This window comes from Aspergillus neoniger (assembly GCF_003184625.1).
Source record: "Aspergillus neoniger CBS 115656 unplaced genomic scaffold BO87scaffold_18, whole genome shotgun sequence".
Classification (NCBI taxonomy): Eukaryota; Fungi; Ascomycota; class Eurotiomycetes; order Eurotiales; family Aspergillaceae; genus Aspergillus; species Aspergillus neoniger.
Window position 1 is genome coordinate 294,026 of NW_020291146.1, and position 19,035 is coordinate 313,060.

General features: G+C 47.5%; 8 protein-coding genes and 1 pseudogene across 9 annotated transcripts; 3 read left to right on the forward strand and 6 right to left on the reverse strand.

Moving 5' to 3' along the window:
• Window positions 1–180: 180 nt before the first annotated feature.
• Window positions 181–1,838, reverse strand: BO87DRAFT_407113 (NAD-dependent succinate-semialdehyde dehydrogenase; the record flags this gene model as incomplete). Its single annotated transcript, XM_025626045.1, has 2 exons — window positions 356–1,838; window positions 181–304 (listed from the first exon to the last, which is right to left on the reverse strand). The coding sequence occupies exons 1-2, from the start codon at window positions 1,726–1,728 to the stop codon at window positions 181–183; spliced, it is 1,497 nt and encodes a 498-aa protein (XP_025479218.1). The 5' UTR covers window positions 1,729–1,838.
• Window positions 1,839–3,550: 1,712 nt separating this feature from the next.
• On the reverse strand, window positions 3,551–5,908 carry BO87DRAFT_437050 (glycoside hydrolase; the record flags this gene model as incomplete). The annotated part of the gene is made up of 9 exons (XM_025627847.1): window positions 3,551–3,969; window positions 4,037–4,546; window positions 4,591–4,733; window positions 4,791–4,823; window positions 4,882–4,958; window positions 5,019–5,102; window positions 5,153–5,651; window positions 5,704–5,719; window positions 5,779–5,908. Coding segments are annotated over 9 exons (1,882 nt in total), but the record flags the coding sequence as incomplete, so codon positions are not given.
• Window positions 5,909–6,889: 981 nt separating this feature from the next.
• BO87DRAFT_t150 lies at window positions 6,890–7,021 on the reverse strand (annotated as a pseudogene). Its single transcript has one exon. The product of its transcript is annotated as a tRNA-OTHER (tRNA).
• Window positions 7,022–7,696: 675 nt separating this feature from the next.
• On the reverse strand, window positions 7,697–8,366 carry BO87DRAFT_377002 (uncharacterized protein). Its single transcript, XM_025623442.1, has 2 exons — window positions 8,222–8,366; window positions 7,697–8,150 (listed from the first exon to the last, which is right to left on the reverse strand). Exons 1-2 carry the CDS (start codon window positions 8,334–8,336, stop codon window positions 7,990–7,992), a joined length of 276 nt encoding a protein of 91 aa, XP_025479220.1. The 5' UTR covers window positions 8,337–8,366; the 3' UTR covers window positions 7,697–7,989.
• A 523-nt stretch (window positions 8,367–8,889) lies between these two features.
• On the reverse strand, window positions 8,890–11,097 carry BO87DRAFT_359867 (pantothenate transporter). Its single transcript, XM_025621535.1, has 4 exons — window positions 10,433–11,097; window positions 10,161–10,375; window positions 9,936–10,112; window positions 8,890–9,886 (listed from the first exon to the last, which is right to left on the reverse strand). The coding sequence occupies exons 1-4, from the start codon at window positions 10,834–10,836 to the stop codon at window positions 9,228–9,230; spliced, it is 1,455 nt and encodes a 484-aa protein (XP_025479221.1). The 5' UTR covers window positions 10,837–11,097; the 3' UTR covers window positions 8,890–9,227.
• Window positions 11,098–11,244: 147 nt separating this feature from the next.
• BO87DRAFT_416344 (uncharacterized protein) lies at window positions 11,245–12,004 on the reverse strand (the record flags this gene model as incomplete). The annotated part of the gene is made up of 2 exons (XM_025626748.1): window positions 11,477–12,004; window positions 11,245–11,261 (listed from the first exon to the last, which is right to left on the reverse strand). The coding sequence occupies exons 1-2, from the start codon at window positions 11,775–11,777 to the stop codon at window positions 11,245–11,247; spliced, it is 318 nt and encodes a 105-aa protein (XP_025479222.1). The 5' UTR covers window positions 11,778–12,004.
• A 1,495-nt stretch (window positions 12,005–13,499) lies between these two features.
• Window positions 13,500–14,855, forward strand: BO87DRAFT_426489 (uncharacterized protein; the record flags this gene model as incomplete). Its single annotated transcript, XM_025627365.1, has 1 exon — window positions 13,500–14,855. One exon carries the CDS (start codon window positions 13,500–13,502, stop codon window positions 14,853–14,855), a length of 1,356 nt encoding a protein of 451 aa, XP_025479223.1.
• Window positions 14,856–16,511: 1,656 nt separating this feature from the next.
• On the forward strand, window positions 16,512–17,536 carry BO87DRAFT_437058 (uncharacterized protein; the record flags this gene model as incomplete). The annotated part of the gene is made up of 3 exons (XM_025627848.1): window positions 16,512–16,888; window positions 16,965–17,196; window positions 17,258–17,536. 3 exons carry the CDS (start codon window positions 16,512–16,514, stop codon window positions 17,534–17,536), a joined length of 888 nt encoding a protein of 295 aa, XP_025479224.1.
• A 765-nt stretch (window positions 17,537–18,301) lies between these two features.
• On the forward strand, window positions 18,302–18,925 carry BO87DRAFT_387176 (uncharacterized protein; the record flags this gene model as incomplete). The annotated part of the gene is made up of 3 exons (XM_025624803.1): window positions 18,302–18,510; window positions 18,552–18,600; window positions 18,635–18,925. The coding sequence occupies 3 exons, from the start codon at window positions 18,302–18,304 to the stop codon at window positions 18,923–18,925; spliced, it is 549 nt and encodes a 182-aa protein (XP_025479225.1).
• Window positions 18,926–19,035: the final 110 nt, after the last annotated feature.

Sequence of the window (19,035 nt, forward strand, 5' to 3'; positions counted from 1 at the left end):
ATATTCTTCTTTTCTTATGATAATATCGCTAGGGCTGATCTTCTACTAATTCGTCGAGGTCAAATTAATCACCCATCTGTCTTTTAATCATCTATCATTTGCCATTTTCATGATGTCTATGTGAGACCGTTATCTCGCCTTTCCAGCCCGGGTATTCTGCGACCGAATATTCATAGTCATTCACAGGTTTGCCGAGCGCACAGTGCTGATACCACCGGTCACGACCATCTTGATGTTGACATAATCGTCAATGCCGTACTTGCTGCCCTCACGGCCCATACCGGAGTGCTTAACGCCGCCGAACCTTCTACAAGTCAGCGGAATCATCATCAGGATCAGGATGAGAATAACTTACGGAGCAGCCCAATCAGAAATAACACCAGTATTAATAGCCACCATACCGACCTCCAATTGCTCAGACACACGGTGTGCCTTGCCCAGGTCACTCGTGATCAGATACGATGCCAGACCAACCTCACAGTTATTCGCGCGGCGGACAACTTCGTCCTCGGTCGAAAATTTGGCCAGCGCCGCAACCGGTCCAAAAGTCTCCTCTGTGGCCACATTCATAGTGTCATTCACATTTCCGAGAATGGTGAGCTCGTGGAAATTCTTGCCGACAGAAGATAACGTGCTGCCACCGAGGAGTACACTTGCACCCTTGCTAACTGCATCCTTGATGTGTTCCTGAGTCTTGGTCACGCCATTGGTCAAGGGACCGTGTGTTACGGCGACATCTTGGCCGTTGCCAACTTGGCACTTCTTTACCTCCTCGACGAGTCTCTGGCTGAAGCGATCATAGATACCCTCCTGGACAAAGAATCGGTTCGCACACACGCAGGTTTGGCCAGTGACCTTGAACTTGCTGATCATTGCGCTCGTAACAGCAGTCTCGATATCGGCGTCATCAAAGACAATGAAAGGAGCATTTCCACCAAGTTCAAGACTGAGCTTCTTGAGGGTACTGCTAGATTGCTGCATGAGAAGCTTTCCAACGCGCGTTGATCCAGTGAAGGAGATCTTCTTGACAATATCCGACTGGCAAAGCTCCAGGCCCAGAGTGGGAGTGTTCTCCAAAGCTGTAACAACGTTCAAGACACCTTTCGGCACGCCAGCGCGCTCTGCAAGTACAGCCAAGACATTGGACGAAAAAGGTGTCAGGCCGTCAGACTTCAGTACAACGGTGCATCCTGCCGCCAGCGCAGCAGCAACCTTGCGTGCTCCCATGGCCATGGGAAAGTTCCAGGGGGTAATCAAGCCACATACACCGACTGGCTCCTTAAGAACCTGTGTACGGCTCGATGGGTTGCTGTGAGGAATGACATCGCCATAGATACGGGGGGCTTCCTCGGAGAACCATTCGAAGAACCCGGCGGAGAAAAGTGCCTCTCCTTCTGCATCACCCTTCGCTTTGCCGTTTTCTGCTGTGATGACTCTGCCGATATCCTCCTTATTCTCAACAATCAGATCGAACAAGCGACGCAGAATGCGCCCGCGCTGGCGGCCTGATTGCGACCGCCATGAAGGGAACGCTTTGGCAGCGGCTGTGATGGCTGCGTTGACATCGTCTGTGTTTGATTCGGGACACGTTCCGATGATCTCATCCGTTGCCGGGTTATAAACGCTGAAAGACTTACTTGATTGTGATGCTACCCACTGGCCATCGATGTATGATTTCTCGACAAGGAGGCTGGGGTCTTTTAGGCTCGATGCGAATGCGGGGGCCATTTTCAAGGTCGGTCGTTTCTATGTAGGAGGAGTAAAGGTCTTGGGTATAATGCTCAGGCAGAAGATGAAAGCGCAGAAAGAGTCGACGCGAGAATAAATTTCCTGAATAGCCCTTTGCGTATATCTGAGGAATTGAATTCGTCTCTCATTCACTGGGATTACTGGTTCAAGTATGTAGAATATAGCTGCCCCATATGTTATCCCCGCTCGGGCACGGATCCTCGGGTCAACGCACCCCTCGGGTGAGTACCGATCTTCCCGAGCGCCATAATATCCAATGATGAACAAGTCTTCAATTGTCTGGACCTTTTCAGTAAGTATTTCCTTCTCTTACTAAAATGATAGTATTGTGAGGGGTTGACTGCAGGACGTGACCTAATACGTCACTTGCCTGTTTCGTTCTGAAAGCTACACCTTGCTCCGACCGTGCGGAAATGCATTCTCGATTGAGTGAGGTACGATTCCCAGAAAGAAAAATGCGTATATTTATTTGCTAGGATATCGTGGTTAAACAACTTAGGACTCGTAGGAACTAGTGCGCATAGTACATGTCTAATAAAACTCTTTCTTAATACCGCCTTTCATTGGTATGCCTGTCTTGAGGAAGGTGAGTCTACAGTATGCCATGAGTACACTGTAGAGGATAGCCTATGCCACCCTAAGCACACCTAAGCTATATCTCCAAATTTACCAAGCTAACTAGGCAATCAATCCGCGATATAGACAAGGAATGTAGATACTTAGCATCAACCCAAACTAAGATACCACTCTCAGGAATTGTTTGATCTACACAGCCGATCATCACAAGACATCAAACACGGCTTCAATCTTTTTCAAGTGTATGCGTTTCTTTACGAGTGAAGTTATCTGATCCGCGCAGCACGACGCGAACCCGACGCTCCAGAAGAGGAGGGGTAAGGCTTATCTCGGATGAGAAGCCGAAGCTGGGGAAACCCTCGGACCAAGCCTTGAGGATCGGGTGGATAGTCAACACTCACGAGTCTGTCCCGATTCCCCCAATACATACAGTGCGCGAGTCCATTGCTCAACTGAGTCGCATTCAATATGTTATTTACGTCTAGATGACAACGGTCGCGATGACATGGAACGTAGATTATGAAGAGAAGTTCTTCTCTTCAGAAGTTCGATCGAAAGCACGTACACAGAGCACAAGTCATATCTACTAAATCAATACATCAACACATACATAATTCACATCCGTCTACTATCGCAGTCAAATTTTGTTCACTAAGAAAATCCAACATTAATTCAGATATGCCAAGCACACAAATAACCCGAATCATAGCATCCGCTACAATCACCTTCGCAGTTGTTGTACCCTTCGTTCCACCCGCCTTAACAACTGCAAAGATGCGGTCGAATCGCCGTGGCTCTGACATATCCCTCCGACCTGCTTTTGTGAGACATTCTTTGTCTATTATCATGCCTGCCTCTTTCTAAAGCTTTTCAGTGCATGCCCTATCTTACATTTGCAGCAGCCGCAGTCGCAGCAGAAGTCAGGGACGCTTCCGAATATTGCATATAACGAGTCCAGGAAGTAATACAAATATCTTGCATACAGCGTTAGGCATTGAGCTTGTGTGAGCTTACTTGGGTTGTTATTTATATATGGGGGTATTTAGCTGGAATTTGGGCTTGGAGCGCATCGCATGTGTTTAGCGGGATTCTACTTTTTTTTTCTCCCTATCAAAGACAATTGTCCAATTCATCTACCTGTCTTTTTATGTTTTATCTTATTCAGAGAGACTAAAGTAGACCAGGTGAAGGACACTCAACGTATATAGAATCCATAATTTAGCCGCTCGATATCAATGATAATCGCCAGAACCTTTAAGATACAGCCAACACTGCAACCGCCCACGCCGGCAAATCAACAGTGAAGCTTCCGCTGCCAGACACAGTAGAAGTCTGCGTCGTAATCGACACATCATGAGGATAATTGCGCACTGTCTCTCCACCGGAGAGCAGCTGGAGCTGACCAGATGTAGTTCCCTCAATGTTCACGGTTACATTCTGTGAAGACGACCCGTAGTTCGCCAGTTTGACGTAGTACGTGCCCTCGTCAGACACGGATGCGACCCAGTAAAGCGGATCAAAGTTGGCGGTCGTGTTGACAGGGAGGACGGTGGAGCCACGGTTTGTCGAGAACATCTTCTGGACATAGTACGATGTGGAACCGGTTATGGAGTCTGGACTGCAATCCAGGCCGAAGAGATCGGGCTGTTGCGGAGTTAGTATTTTGTGATAATTATTGGGAGCTGTATGTTATGGAAAAGTAAGCACTCACCGACCACTCGGCCATATCAAAATGCTCCAACAGGGGTGCAAAACTGGCCATCTTGACAATGTCGCTGTTGCGTTCCATGCCGATCATGTAGACAGCTTCACTGCAGGATCCCTGCATGTACGACCAGTAGGTTGTGCTACCGTCGTTGCCGGTAGTACTGGCGTATTCGCCAACAAGAATAGGCCAGTCGCGTGACCAGTTATCCCATTCGTCGAAGAGATCGATGAACTCGTCGGGTGTGAGGTAGTGGTGGATGTCAGTGATGACGCCGTCGGGGATGGTGGATGGGAGGCAGGAAGTATCAGTTGTGGAGGCGACAATAGTAAGGTTGGGGTATGCGGCATGAACAGCATCGTAAATCAAAGTGAAGCGGTTTGCGTAGGTACCGCAGCCGCTGCTGAGATTGTCTTCATTTCCGACCTCGAGGTACTTGACGTCCCAGGGCTGGGTGCGACCGTTCTTGGCACGCAGGGCGCCGTAGGTTGTGTCTGCGGAACCGAGGACGTACTGCTAGTGTCAGAAAGGCTCTGGGGATTTTTTTGGGGGTGGCATACTTCGAGCTCATTGAGAATGTCGTCGACATAGGGATCCAAGGCTGATCCGGACACGATGCCGCCACCTAGGGAGAGGCCACTCCATACAGCGAGGAGCGGCTCCATGTCCATGTCCTCACACCATTGAAGGTATTCATCGAGACCTAAGCTTTGAGTCAGTCTGGCTTTACTTTCGAACGACATTTCCGAGCTGAGCTTACCAAGTGCGTCCGTATTGGGGTAGGTCCAGTCACCTGCGCAAGATGTAAGTCAATGGCCGTCGCTATCGAAGAAAGGTACCAGTCTCCATACCTTCGCGTCCTGGGCGATCAACTACAGGACCAATAGTCTCGTTCCACTTCCAGCGATCGCTAGGGGTTGCACCTTCCCTGAAAACAAGTCAATTCAAAGTCCAGCGCCAAATCCAATCCCTATTCATGTGGACCTACAGATTATTGCCTCCAGGGAACCGCAAGAAAGACGGCTTGATGTCCGCAAGGAAACTAGCAACATCATTGCGCAAACCGTTGTACCTGAGCGATATTAGACTGTCGCCTAGAATGAAATAGTTAGAAACACTTACCGTGAGTTATAAGTAGGAGGAAACAGCTGCACCAAGCCAAAGTTCAGGGAGCTCCCAGCCACCTTGGAAGCATCAAACCGTAGCTGCCACACATTGTGCGCATCTGCAGACACAGACGAGCTGAAAGAAGTCTCATAGTAGGTGAAGTTGGTGCTGGTGCTGTCTACAGTGATGTTGTGATCCGCGTAAATGATTCCACTTGAGTTTCCCACGAGTCGGAGATTGACAGTGCCAGAATAGTCACCCTTCATATAAAAGTAGTTGTCGTAGTCAGTCCCCAGAACGGGAACACCCTCATACCCTTCATTTGCGAAGCCAACGTAGCCAGTTGATCCAGATGGAACGGTTACCTTGAGAGTAGAAGTGATGGCGCTGCTAAGAGGATTGGCCGTGTCTTGCGATATAGTCACATTTCCTACCGCGCTGTATGCCGTGAGGCCCGGGTCGTCGCCCTGGAAGCCGTTGTTGCGGAGTACTTGGCCGTGGATGCCACCATCACCTAGCACTTGTTAGTGTGCCATTTTCCATGTGGCTCAGTTGATCTGGCATACCAGAGTTGTTGATGTCCTATGTTGAAGCATATGAGCAATTGCAGTAATGAGATGAGGGCTAATCAGAGTCCATACCTCGAACATGACCCCATAAAGAAGGGGACTTGACGAATTCCCACCACTCTTTGACACTGTCAGTTCAATGGCCAGCGTCTGACCGGCAAGCAATGCCGCGGCCAGCGAGACCAAAGCAGACGAATACATGTTTAGATGCTTATGAGTCGGCGACTCTACTTTGCGATATGATATGAAAGCTACAACTCCCCAAGGGGCCATTCTTTAAATACTTTGGGCAACAATAGTACTAATATGCAGCCTGCAGAACTATTCCTGTTCCTTACATTCCTAAGCCATAGAATTGGGCAACACATGGGCCCATTAATGCAAAGTAACTGCATTCACCTTACCCAGGCTGATAAGCCCACAGGAGAATTACTCCGTTGGGGTCGGCATCGTCAGGCACTCGATCGCACCGACCCCTCACGCAGCAGAAGATGTTGGCAATCGCGGCTAGAGTAGAACAGAAATAGACTAGATTTATGTATCATGCGGGCAACATGTGGTGCACGTTGTTGCATGGTTGAAGAAATGCGGGGGGCAGATGAGGGGTTTCAAGGATATCGTCGTCGTCCTCGGCCATTCTGCGCCGAGGGGTTAGTGACAAGCGATAGTACTATGTTCTTGGCGGAATTTTTCCGACCACTCAAATGGGTTTACGGAGATTGCTTATAAAATATTCCAAGGCATGAACGTAAGAAAACATGTCATTCATGATTTGGTGCCTAAACGTCGAGGAAAATGACTGGCAGGTGCCTGGATGCGAGGCGTACTAAGCCCTCGTATCCGGGCCGCTCAGGGGTCAATTTAGGGACTGCCACAGGGGCAGATGAACGCTATGCCCTTTGGAGTAGGGGACTCGTGTATATTGTGTCATCTACTTGCTTAAATGCGGAGTTTCCGAAGGAAATTGGCCTGTGGACAGATTTTCCAGCAAGAGAGATGTCATGAGGTGCATGGTTCGTGGGCAGGTGTTGCTAGTTTAGCATTTATTGAGTATCGGAAAACCAATTTAAGAAGCTGTAGAAGAATAGACCAACAATATTATTGCGACCTCAATACCACTGTTGCTGTGTGTGGGAGACAAAAAAGTATGGGGCAAAAAAAGAAAAAGAAAAGGAAAAATAAACGTCCCGGGAGAGGATCGAACTCTCAACCTCACGATTAACAGTCGTACGCGCTAACCTTTAATGCTGAATTAGTAACTGATTGGGTGTGATGTAGTGATGAAGGGTAAGCTTACCAATTGCGCCACCGAGACGACTCGATATTTGGTGCAAGAAATTAGTGTTATATGTAGGGCAATACTGAAGCGAATCAGCTTAGGTGAAAACCAAAGCTGATAACCAACCCCCTCCTGAATTTACATATTTCCAACGCAACATCACTTCGCTAATATGAAAGGTCTTTATTGCCATGCTTGCTTCATAGTGCGCTGGAAATCTTCCAGCTATGAGTTCTATTATATGTACTTTGAGATTTCTGTGTAGGAGTAGTGTAATGCCAAGTGGATCCCACCACTGTCTAACCGTGGACATATAAACATCGTCTTTAAGGGAGCATCTATGTTCTATACGGCTATAGCGAACTCCCCAGCAAGGTCGCAGGACTATTTTCACCCGTCTCAAGCCAAGAAAAATAAACACCTGATGTCTATATTGGTATAGGCAGAACAATTCGTCCTGTCTGGGGCATGACTTGCCATAGTACTTACTATTATATATTCTCCGAACTCCGCTGTGGAACGGAACTTCAGAGCGAGAGACAACAAGTGCTACTGTTCGACAACTTATGCACACCCCTGTAAATATTGAGCTTGACCTGATCAGTTTGCCCGTGCTAGTAGGTAATCCAACGTTACACCTATTAGGCCATGACCATAAGCCCATGCATGCACATGGTTGGCTGTTACACAGGGAGGGATGCGCGAGACTGGATGAAATAAAGTTCGGTAGTCCAACTGCATACTAATCTTCTATTGAAACTGATCCAATCAGTCGCCATCAATGGTCTCACCACAAATACAATAAGATTCCTAACGGGGTATAGCTTCGCTCTACCTGCCTCCAGAAGCAGCCACTCGATCCTGAGGCGGGGTATCGGGATTTCCCCAGGCTTAGCATTGCAATTTCCTACACTAGATGCATTGAAACGAGCAAATTCAGTAAGATGGCGTTATGATCATTAGAACATCAAAGTTAAACATGAGAATCTTGATAATTCCAGCTCCTACGCCTCGAACCCAATTCCAGGCCCATGGTGCGGAGACCTCAACGCACGGTCATATTCTCTGTCAGAGCGGAAATCGTCGCGGGCGATCTGCTCCTCGTTGGGGTGGGGGTGCGTATGCTTGTTCTGAGGGGGGTGAGAGCGGTGGGTGTGCTCGTGGCCTAGTCCTATGTGTCAGTCCCCAATGTCTAGCATGATTCTAGATGATAGAAGTAGGAAATGGCAAACGAACCTTCACGACCGATAGTGGGAGGATGCTCATGTGCATCTTCGTGCTTGTGCTCGGTCTTGTCCTTGTGGTGGTGAAGATGGAGAGCGTCTTCGGCCTTGTGGATGAAACCCGACATGATTGATGGTGGATGAGAGTATTTCCGGATGTGAAGTCTGTGTTTGACTCGAGGATGATAATTGGGAAGGAATTTGTTCTTGTCCTTCGAGGAAATTGAAAAGCCTTATAAAGGCAGCAGGAAGTTAAATGACGTCGAATTAGGTGATTGCGTGGCTAAGCGTGGCATCCAAGATGGGCTGATTTGATAACTTCCAGTTTCCTTCCTTTGCATGCATGGCTGGAGCTAGTTTGACGTCATCGCGGAGATGGACGGGCTGATTGGAGCAACTTCGACTGGGATGTAGATCACAAGATAAGCCTTGTCTGGCGACTCGGAACGAGCGGCACCTCCCCATGTCATTTGTACTACTATGAATGCATGTGAGTTTCATTATGAGAGATAGGTTATATGTTTAGGGTTACTGTGATCGGGGCTGAACGGCTGCACTGTCCGAGGCGTGGGAGCATGCTGAGCCATATCCATCAGAATAAGGGTCATCGGACTCTGGATTTAATTACGAACCTGTCCGCGGGGACGAAATGTTTCTTGAAGTTTAAATCTCACGGTCGCAGACTATTGCAAGGCTGGGTCAAAGTAGCCAGGGACATAATGTCTTACCGAATACGGAAACCCGAGCGATCTAGAGGTCACCCCGCGCCCATGAGATTTTCGTATGCCCTACTTTAGAAGCTCCCTCAGATGCAGATATGTAGGAGGATATGGCATCCGAGGTGGTGACATTGTACATTCTAGATGACGGACAAATATCATCCCTGAGGATTGACACAGCCTTGAAAACATCTTCAGTCTGTTATTGGCCAAGTGACGAAACAAGCACATCCAGCTTCTCTCAAACTACAGAAGCGAAATCAGATGAACTAAGCCATGTGTCTGATATCTGTTGAATGGCTACACACCGTCCTCAGTGTTGCGCACGGTTATCGCAGTGCTTCCATACTTTCCCGGCTCATTACCTCGGGGTATAACCCGGTCTTCTTCGAGTAAACTGTAAGCACGTGTTCTTCCAATGATTCCTCTAGCGGTGTCCCTTTTCTCGAGGTAAGCAATAAGACCGATGACTGGGAGAGTTAACATCCCCGTCACCAAGCTCGCAATATACCCTTTCCTGAAGTTGGGCGCATCGGTTACTGGATAGAAGACCAACGGCCACCAGGTCACAAAAGCAAAGTCAAAGGAGTTCATGAATCCGGTTGTAATGGCACGCAGCTGGAGGTCGTGGCCTGTAACGTCGGCCATCCAAGAATACCAGACAGCTTGGGGAGCGTATGTTGTTCCGAGTAAGTAGAAGGCAACAAAGTAGCCAGCGTCCGTGGAAGGGGTCGAGACAAGGATAGCCGAGCCGATGACAAAAGTCAGACCGATGGCGATAGAGACCTCCCATCGCGATTGTAGCTTGTCTGAAATCGCTGCATACACAACTATACTCACAACGGCAGTTGCATGGATGACGGTAGGATAGGTATTTTGCTGAACGACCGTGTACCCCCGTGAGGCTAGCCAGTAGGCCATGACGTTGTTTCCTAGCATTTGCACACAAACTGAATACACTAATTAATATTAGCTCAGTGACTTGAAGACAAAGCTCTCCCGACCTACACATGAAAACAAACGGTAGGAGCCAAAATTGCCAGCTCAGGAACACGCGCTTGAAGACCGTGGTATCCCAGGACTTCTTGGAGATGGTACCCAGTCGAGTTGCCGCATGTTCCTTCTGCTCATTGGTGAGATACCAGGCCGCACGGTGTGCTGGAAGGTCCGGAATGAAGACCCAGCCTACGAACATGTCAGTATTCTCCTATTGAGACAAAGGACGAGCCATACCGAAGAGTGCCACCGGGATAGTCATCACTGAAACGATGATGAATATCCACTTCCATGCAGGCAGGCCACCTTTACCCGCCAGTGTCTCTAACAGACCGGCTTGAATCCAGCCACCGGACAATGTCCCCAATTGGCCGAATACGCAGAATACCGCTGCCCGCATTCCGAGCTCCGACTTTTTGTACCACGAGGCTAGGATAAATTGTGCACCAACGCTATTCAAAGTTAGTGTCGGCCAGCTCAATCACATGCAAAATAGATTAGGCGATTACTATGCGATGGCCGAGAACCCTCCTTCGATCGCATTCAACAAAATGACCTGCCAGGCCCGAGTCATCTTGTACGTGATTAAGGTCAAGACACTCCAAGTAACATTGGCAGTAACAAAGACATATTTCGGTCGCACCACTGTGAGAAGGCTTGTACCGGGCATTTGGCAGACAGCATAGACTACCAGGTACGCGGTGCTCATGTAGTTGTATTCTTTCCCCTCGAACCCGAGGGCCTCTCGCATACCGCTGATGTAGGCCGAGGAATAGCTAGACCGTGTTACACCAAAAAGGAACCAAATAAGGGAAAAATAAGGGAGCAGAGTAACGTCCAACTTGGCAAGCAGAGCCCGATCCTTTGGATCTTGACCCCAAAGCCAGGTCGCAAGTCTGGTCATGAAGGCCATATTGACCAGCGTTTATTCAGCTGAGGCGAATCGATACTATCACTTGCAAGTTGTATGGCTATGTCTTATGCCAACATGAGCGTAATTCTGAGAAGATGGGACTTTCAAAGTGCCAGATATTCTGCTGCTTGTCGCACAGGCGTCTGCTAGGAGATATCCCCAATGCCCCGACAGCAGAAGCACCAGAAACCAGAATGAAGCCTTATCTTGCAGAAACAAGAGATGCTTGATGAGTTAGCAGGCTAGATCTCGGCGATGGTGAAAGACCGCCTGTGAATGGTGAGATGTCCTGCCGATAAGCAAAAGAAGGATGATGTGATCGTCGGTGAGGGGCACCAGAAATCCTGCAGTCGGCCCGCGTGACTTTAGTGAATATCTTTGAGGCTCCAAGGCCACGAAAAATGTCATTCAGTACAGGTATATCCCTGGACACAGATGGAATAACATTGTACCTAATACTTCTATGATTGATATCCATAAAGGATGTCCCGTAAAAAGTCGTTCCATTGGCGTCGAGAGTCTCTCAGTATGGGTACATACATGTCTTCCATCCCAGACGGAGCACCATAGCTTCTTTTGCATGCCCAACACAGAACATATTAAATCCGGCCAACTGAACCTCCCGTGCTAATTCTCTCACCATACAAAAACAAAGGCTGCTTGTTACTGAACTTTGAGATATCGCCCAGTACCTCGGCAGCTTCAGGGCCTTTGAATGCCTGCTTCGCTGCATTGTCGTCCTCATAGAAGAGCACACATCCGAAGGAGTAAGGAATTCGGTCTTCAGTGACACCCGGACCATACTTCACGACAGTCCAGCCATGTAATCCATAATTTCTCCAAAGTCGATCGACAAGTGGCAAATGATGCGAGAGATAGTACTCAAGGTCGTACTTTGCATCGGCTTCGTTGGGATAGAGGACGGTCACGGTATACACCATTATTTCGATGGCTGACTGGCTAAGGGCTCATTCAAGTGATGGCATAAATGGAGGCAGATGGTACGCAGGGTTGGTGGAGGAAAAGCACTTCACCGAACGCAAAAGAGGGCTCCATTGGTAAAAATATAGGTATGTTCTTGTGAGATGGTTCAATTCGCAACCACTGACCTCAGAATGATCGATGTTTGAGTTCACTGATATTAGCGTTATCAATTGGTATACTGTAAACTCTATACGGACGGAAGCTCGTGATGGGACCTACCCAGGGCCTGGACAAAAGCTGCCTTCTTGGTTCGACTTTCTTGGTTCCGTGGTCATTACTAATAAATGGGGTTCCTTTGCAAAGTATCTAGCAGCCCTAGTTCGTGTCCTAAATCGCCCAAAGATCCGAGATCCGAATGGAATACCATTCCAATAGATCATGCAATAGATTGCGTTGCAATGTTCCACAATTGCGGCAACGACTATTCGCCGAAACGTTAAAGCTCGCAAAGTGTAGCAAATATCATCATGTGTCTCAGTTATTACAGCCATTCAAATCGCAACAAAGCTTCGTCATAGCTTTGATTGATAAAGCCAGAAGAGATGACTATATTGAGTCTAATCTCGTGATAAAATTGTTTGACAACGCAAACGGATGAAGTCAGATGACTGCCTGTCAACCAAATAAACCTAAACCTTTGGAAGTCCGATTATACTGTGTGTGCAGACATGTTTGTAGCAAATTCTATTTAATGAAGATTCATTATGACTATCACCTATACTCGCTTGTATGGAAAAATATTGTACTGTTGGGTCATTGGGCTCGTTATCTGCCGTTCACCGTATCGAAACCTGGTTTTGCATATTTCTTGTTCCTAAATAGAAGTACTCATTCGTGCCTTCGAAGACATGTAGAATTGCAAGAGACGCTTGTAGTCACATATACCAAAAAGGGAAATAGGAAAGGTATTACCCAAACAATAGGAACTGTCTGAGCATTTATGTTTGACCAGATTACCATGATATATCAACCTTATTCGCATAAACTCTCGGAAATGGCCTCCAAGTCCCTTATCTGTTGTTCATGATACCCGTTAGATCCTCTTTGTCAGTCCTTAACATACGGTCCCTGAGATCACAAGTCTTTGTATAGCCAATCGATTTTGCGAGCCTTTGTCTGCTTTTAAGCCCATCTTTGTATTCATGGTGTTCCTTGTAAAGGGCTCCAAGAAGTTTAAGAGTAAATTATGGTAGAGGAACATTATGGAGTGATAACAGTCTACATCTTCTACAAAAGAAATCTACCTCTTTCTGGCAATAGGCGCACGATAGTGTGTTAAGATGGTACATGCCACTACATGAGTAGTACGACCAATGTATCTACAGCCTAAACTTCCAATAATATAGAATAAGAAATAAATACAAGAAAGCATAACAGGGGTGTTATGCATCCTAGAGTTCTCCTCAGCTTAGAACTAGCCGGAGTCTACCAATTACTTCGACTAAAAACACTCCACCACAAAGGAACAAGGGACAAAAGACATTCTGCTTTGACTCCAGAATATAAAGTCTAATATACTGAGGAGAAGATAAGTTAAATAGAAGAATATGACCACGAATTCGCTGAATAGACTTACCTTCGATAGTTACGTGTTATGCTCGATATCGCTTTCTCCATTGCAAGCCGGGATATCTTCCACTCTGCTTCGCCCCCATCCAATCGCCACAACCAATACCAAAATGAATCCATTCGATGAGCTTCCATATGAGATTCTATCCATAATCATCACGGAAGTCGCGGACTGGGTGGCCCTCGAAAGCCTTTTGCAAGTCTCTTCGCGGGTACGAAGACTCTTTGCCGGAGATGGCGAGACCCCCGGGAATCGTGAAGCCATTCATATAGTCAAATCCATGTTGACAACAAATCCAATGATGCATGACGACCTGCACGGCCTGTTTTGCAAGTGTATCGCACTGCGCCAGCCCTCGTTAGCAGTTACTAGTCTCGAGCAGTTCAGGTCAGGGGACTACGATCAGTTGTCTGTGGTCTTCAAGTCATTCATATCGCAAGCTTCGCTACGAGAGATGGTACATGTCGCAGCTAACATCCAACGGCTTGCGTGCGTTTGCTTGACCACGTTCCTGAGCAGGATTCGGGGGATAAAACCGATGTGCCGCATGCCAAGTGGCAGTGAAGTACAATACGAGCCGCGCGAAGCAGGCCCTCCCTCGTGGATTGAAGAGTTTCGAGTGTATCGCGCGCTGTGGCATTTCCAGTTCTACTCTGACCTTTTGAATGCGGCTGAACGACTGATGTTTCCGCAGGAAGATCTCGAACTCTTGCGGACGAAACCCCTCGTCTGGAATAATCCGTCAGAACCATTGGGGTTTGAACTACTTTCAGTAAATGAATGGCTGTGGGGTATGTTCTGTGAGAGAGAAGATTCCTTTACCGATATTCCAGCGGTGAAGAAATTCCCCTGTAGCTATCCAGCATACGTGGATCCTCTCCCTGACCCTTCACAATTGCAGGACGAATATTCGGTCTGGGCCCCTCCAGCTCTTCCTATAGACAAGGGCCCAAAGGACATTTGGCGCCAGGGATCCGGAATGGTCAACAGAAGATCGGGGTCGACCGGATTTTACTCTTACTGTGTGAATATTGACTTGAGTACATCATCAACACGTCGGATGCACTACTGTTACGCTGATTCACCAATTTACCGCGAGATTGGTTTGAAGATATGGGATAGATGGCGGTTATATTGCCTTGGCATCTGGTATGCCTGTGATCCTGATGAGTTCCGATGGGAATACCTAGGTCCAGATGGATCCCTTGTCCCAGAGGGCTGCTTTCCAGAGTGTAGCATGATCGATAGTGATTACCGGTTGTCCTTCTTTATCAAGCCCAGAGTGCGGGAAAGGGAAGAATTTTGTGAGAAATGGTACAGGGAGAAACACGGTTTACTAGAGACAAGCAGAGCCGAGGAGACAGGCAAAGTCGAGAGGAGGATGAGGCGGAAACGCAAAGCATGCCAAATCGGTCTTGAATTGCCCCGACAAGTTCAAACCAGATATCAGCTTAGACCTCGCTAATTGGTTCAAAACAAAAATTTGTCCGATCTACATAAGACGACAAATCTAGTAAGGATAGAAACCATAGAAACCCTGATTCAATAGAATTGTTGTTCCTACATTGATCAACGTCCTATCATCTTTCCTATAACCCGGCGCATTCAAGTATGGCCAGTAGAGAACCTGAGATTGAGTGGGCATGCCCTTCAAAGAATTCCTCCTTACCATTCCAGATAGGCCAAATTTCATGTTATGACCAAAGACATAGATTGTAAGTCAGGATGGCCAATGTTGTATTTTCGATCTCGGAAAACCCAAGATTCGGGGCCACCGGCGAAGCAACACTGGGCGATCCGGACTAAACGTATAGGAAAAGCATAGAATATTCATTGATCGCAATAGAAAGTCTAGTCAAGCTTCCCAGAAAATTACAGGTAACTCTGCACTGGACTACAAAATGCGATGCTTCTACTCGAAAAGTTGAGAAAAATTGATTCGAGCGGAACGGCCGTCGCAATTCCACCCAGCTCGGTGATTCCAGTCGATATCAAAAGCCTCATTAAGGCTGCTCATCGTGTTTTAGAGAACTACGATGTAAAATTGGATTTGATATCGGCCTGGAAGGTATGCGTGTGCAGAATCAGTGAGCAATCCTTCCCAATTTCAGTAGGTCGCCTGAGGCAAAGTGGAGGTATGGAAGGACTTCACGGCATAATTGGAGGGTTTCCTCAGCAGAGTACTTCGTAAAGCTTGGAAATAAAGCTATGCAATATTTTGGAAGTCTTGCCGGGGTTATCACTCTGGCGAAGAAGGTAATCAAAGCACAACCGCTTGCGAAGCTACAGAAAAGATTCTCCTGAAGTAATAGCGGGGTTGGTTCAGCCGTGACAGCGCTCAGTTCAGGAGTGGGTCTCTCTGAGGTGAAAGAGTAGATGACAAAAAAGATTTTATGAAACAAGGAAGAAATAAGAAGGAGAAGAGCCAACCCGTTGCCGAATGGGAGCTTCGAAGTCCGAGATATATTGCAATGAACGAAGCCAGCATTTATGTCTACATTAGTGGTGCAGCAGAATACCTTGGCTTTCCTTCTGTTCCCATATAATCCCACCCAGTTATATACAGCTTTATTATGAACATTAGATCCAAGTCACTCACGAGCAATCAAGTTCCCGTACAAAGTGAGACTGATAGTTGCCCTATTAGGCGAGTTCCGGGGTTAAAGCTTTTCACACTGACATATCTCGCCTCTCACGAGAGTATCGCGAATTGTATTCCACAATCGCCTACATGTTTCGGGTATTCACGATCCGGGACAATGAAACAGATCAAGCCCTCCGCGATAGATGCCCAAGCTTCTTTATTTCTAATTTACATTTGGCTACATCCTCCTGGAAAGAAGGGTGTCCCCGTTCAAAGGTCGGGGTTTAACTGATGCAGATAACCATTTTTACATGATATCCTCCTATGTCATGGAGATAAGTGTATACTATCATGCTCTATTTTCACTGTAGTAAGGTCTACCACTTTGGCTTGAAATAGCCTCACTATCAGATAATAGTCGCCTTCTCTTCTCTATCAAGGGCTTGGCCTTGCCAGAGCACTTCCAAACCACCCCAAAAAGATCCCTATCATCATTATCATACAAACCGCTGTACCTGTCTCAGATCAGCACATATCATGTCGGTCGTTGGCCCCAATGCCAAGTCTCACAAAGACCTAATCAAGTGTCTGGAGAAGAAACAGGCTATCATGGAACGTCTGGCGGAAATCAAAGAAAGAGTGACAAACCTACCGCTGAGCTGCTTGAGTGAAGAATTTCAGGAGCATATCGGTATCGTGCTTACATATTATGATCTTAGGGACCATTTCGGTACCAGCGACAAAGTGTACTTTATACCATACGCAGGGCGCCTCTTCCCCACCATTCCGTGGGACGAGGCAAAGCTATTTGACTCTGATCCCAGCCCACGAAGAGAGACATATCACATCCATAGAAATTTGGACAAAATACTGGCCTATCTTACGCCGATTAAGGAAATATGGACAGAGCGGAAGTAAGTAGAGAGATACATAGACATTCTGAGTTTGAAGGATACGTCCTGACTGAAGCACTGTTGTGTCCGGTACTAGGTTCTTCGGGGACAACGTGCAGGTTGGCGAGGACTTCCACGATGTCTACCACTGGTATGTCGTCAAGGAAGCCGATGCACAGAAAAATCCGGAGAAAACACATTGTACTCTCAGGGTCTTGCAGTACACGGAGCCAGAGGAACTTCTCATGCGGAGTGAGGTCCTTAGCGCTTTGACATACATGATGCACAAATTGACGTACAAGTGCTACAAAGATCAAACCATCTTTCCGGTAAGTGGTTCAAATGAGTTTAGCCTATTGCGACAGTCACTTATTGGGTAACTTGTCATAGGTTCTCATTACTTCGATCTTCCCATCAAAAGTCCGTATCTTACAGGTATATTTCGATGGGGAAGATCTCCATTTTTCCAAGACTCATATCTACGATCTTAAAGAAACTAATCATCAAACGTATACTCTTCTTGCTCGGTGGGGGTATCCTATTCCGTGCGGAGACCTAAAAACCGTCAATATTAGGGGAAAGAAACTAAGCACTGCTGTAATGGAGCAGTTGGAGGACTGGAAGGAGGAGCAGGAAGCTATGAATATGGACGATTCGCCCGATGAGTGACAGTTGTAGCTGAACGTTTCGAGGAAATTTTTGCACTCAACGTCTTGTGTTGCTGTTTGTCGTCAGTGGTTCCCCTGAGAGTGCATCCATCTACAGTATGCGGGACAAGGCGGCTAAATGTCTGTAAACTTTCTTTCAATTTCAATCATAGCCTCCAATAGGCGCATGTCGCATGGGTATAATGATATGTATTCCAGTATTCTGCTCACCCTTAGCACGGTGCCGTTTTACACGGCCTCTTCCTTTCACCCGATGTAGAAAGATTGCCAAACCCCCATAGTAATACTGATACTATCGAGCCACAAGCACCCTTTTCCAAATTAAGTACAATCGCACCCAGTAAAGTACACACCCCGAGGCATAAAGCCCCCTTATCCACCTCAATTCAATCCAGCCAGCGTCTCCGGTACCGCAAGATACCGATGAAACTGCCCCCTAGTATCATACCTCCATTTAGCCTCGTAAGATGTTCTTTCCTCCTACTTGAAGACCTGCATGCCTCAGAACAAATGCTTTTCCAAGTTTATCATATTTCTTGGCTCGCAAACTATAACGGATGTAAAGTTAATTCCACCTTTAAGTCCGATGACGGCCGTGCGGAGTAAGCTCTCGATCTCCGAAGCCCTCGAGGCTATATCCACCACTCGTCCATTCACCTACTGACTGGCCTTCCCCATCGACAGAATGTATACTTGTCTCCTTCATACACTCACTCCTCTCCAATAGTCTGAACTCCCACAACTTGTATTATCCAATCCACACACAATGCCCCTCCCCAAACCCCTCCCCATCACCGGCTTCGGCCTCCTAGGCATGACATGGCGCCCCAGCCCAACTCCAGACAAACAAGCCTTCAGCGCCATGAAAACAGCCATCTCTCACGGCGCCACCATCTGGTCGTCCTCCTCCGTCTACGGCATGCCTCCTCAGCCCCCCACAGCAGGCTTACACCTCCTGCGCCGCTACTTCGACAAGTACCCTGGGGGATATTAGGCATTGGTTTGGGAGGTTTCAGCCTGAGGTTAGACCCCAGCTGTCATTTTCTTTTTTGCTTGATTCAAGATGTGAGTTTGGTCATACTGACTGACTTTTGTGAAGAACTTCCCCAAGAACCTTGAATTGGTGGAGAGAATCAACGACTTCGCCAGGCAGCGCGGCGTCACTCCCGCCCAGTTAGCCCTCGCCTGGATCCGCGCTCACTCTAACTCTGGGCCCTGTGGTACTATCATCCCCACCCCTGGTGCGACGGCAGCTTCTCATGTCGAAGAAAACTGCACGGCGATTCCGCTGGCAGCTGAGGAGAAAGAGCAGCTGGATGCGATTTTGAAGTCGTTTGATGTTGCAGGGGAGCGACAGGTCGTGGGGATGAGCTCTGAGTTGTGGGGTTGAAAGACAGCGGGGGGATGACTAGTACTCACACTCTGAATTTCGAGCGCCCATACTTAGGAAGCTTGGGTAGTAGCGCTTTGATGTATTTATAGTAGTACATCCTGTGTTCG

Bases quoted from the DNA above. Each gene is read 5' to 3' on its own strand.
- BO87DRAFT_377002 (XM_025623442.1), bottom strand. From the start codon at position 8,336: ATGTCGGGTTTCATCCACAAGGCCGAAGACGCTCTCCATCTTCACCAC. The intron at 8,151-8,221 runs GTTCGTTTGCCA...ACATAGGACTAG, and splicing joins TCCCACTATCGGTCGTGAAG to GCCACGAGCACACCCACCGC.
- BO87DRAFT_359867 (XM_025621535.1), bottom strand. From the start codon at position 10,836: ATGGCCTTCATGACCAGACTTGCGACCTGGCTTTGGGGTCAAGATCCA. The intron at 10,376-10,432 runs GTAATCGCCTAA...AACTTTGAATAG, and splicing joins GGGTTCTCGGCCATCGCATA to CGTTGGTGCACAATTTATCC. The intron at 10,113-10,160 runs GTATGGCTCGTC...ACATGTTCGTAG, and splicing joins TATCCCGGTGGCACTCTTCG to GCTGGGTCTTCATTCCGGAC.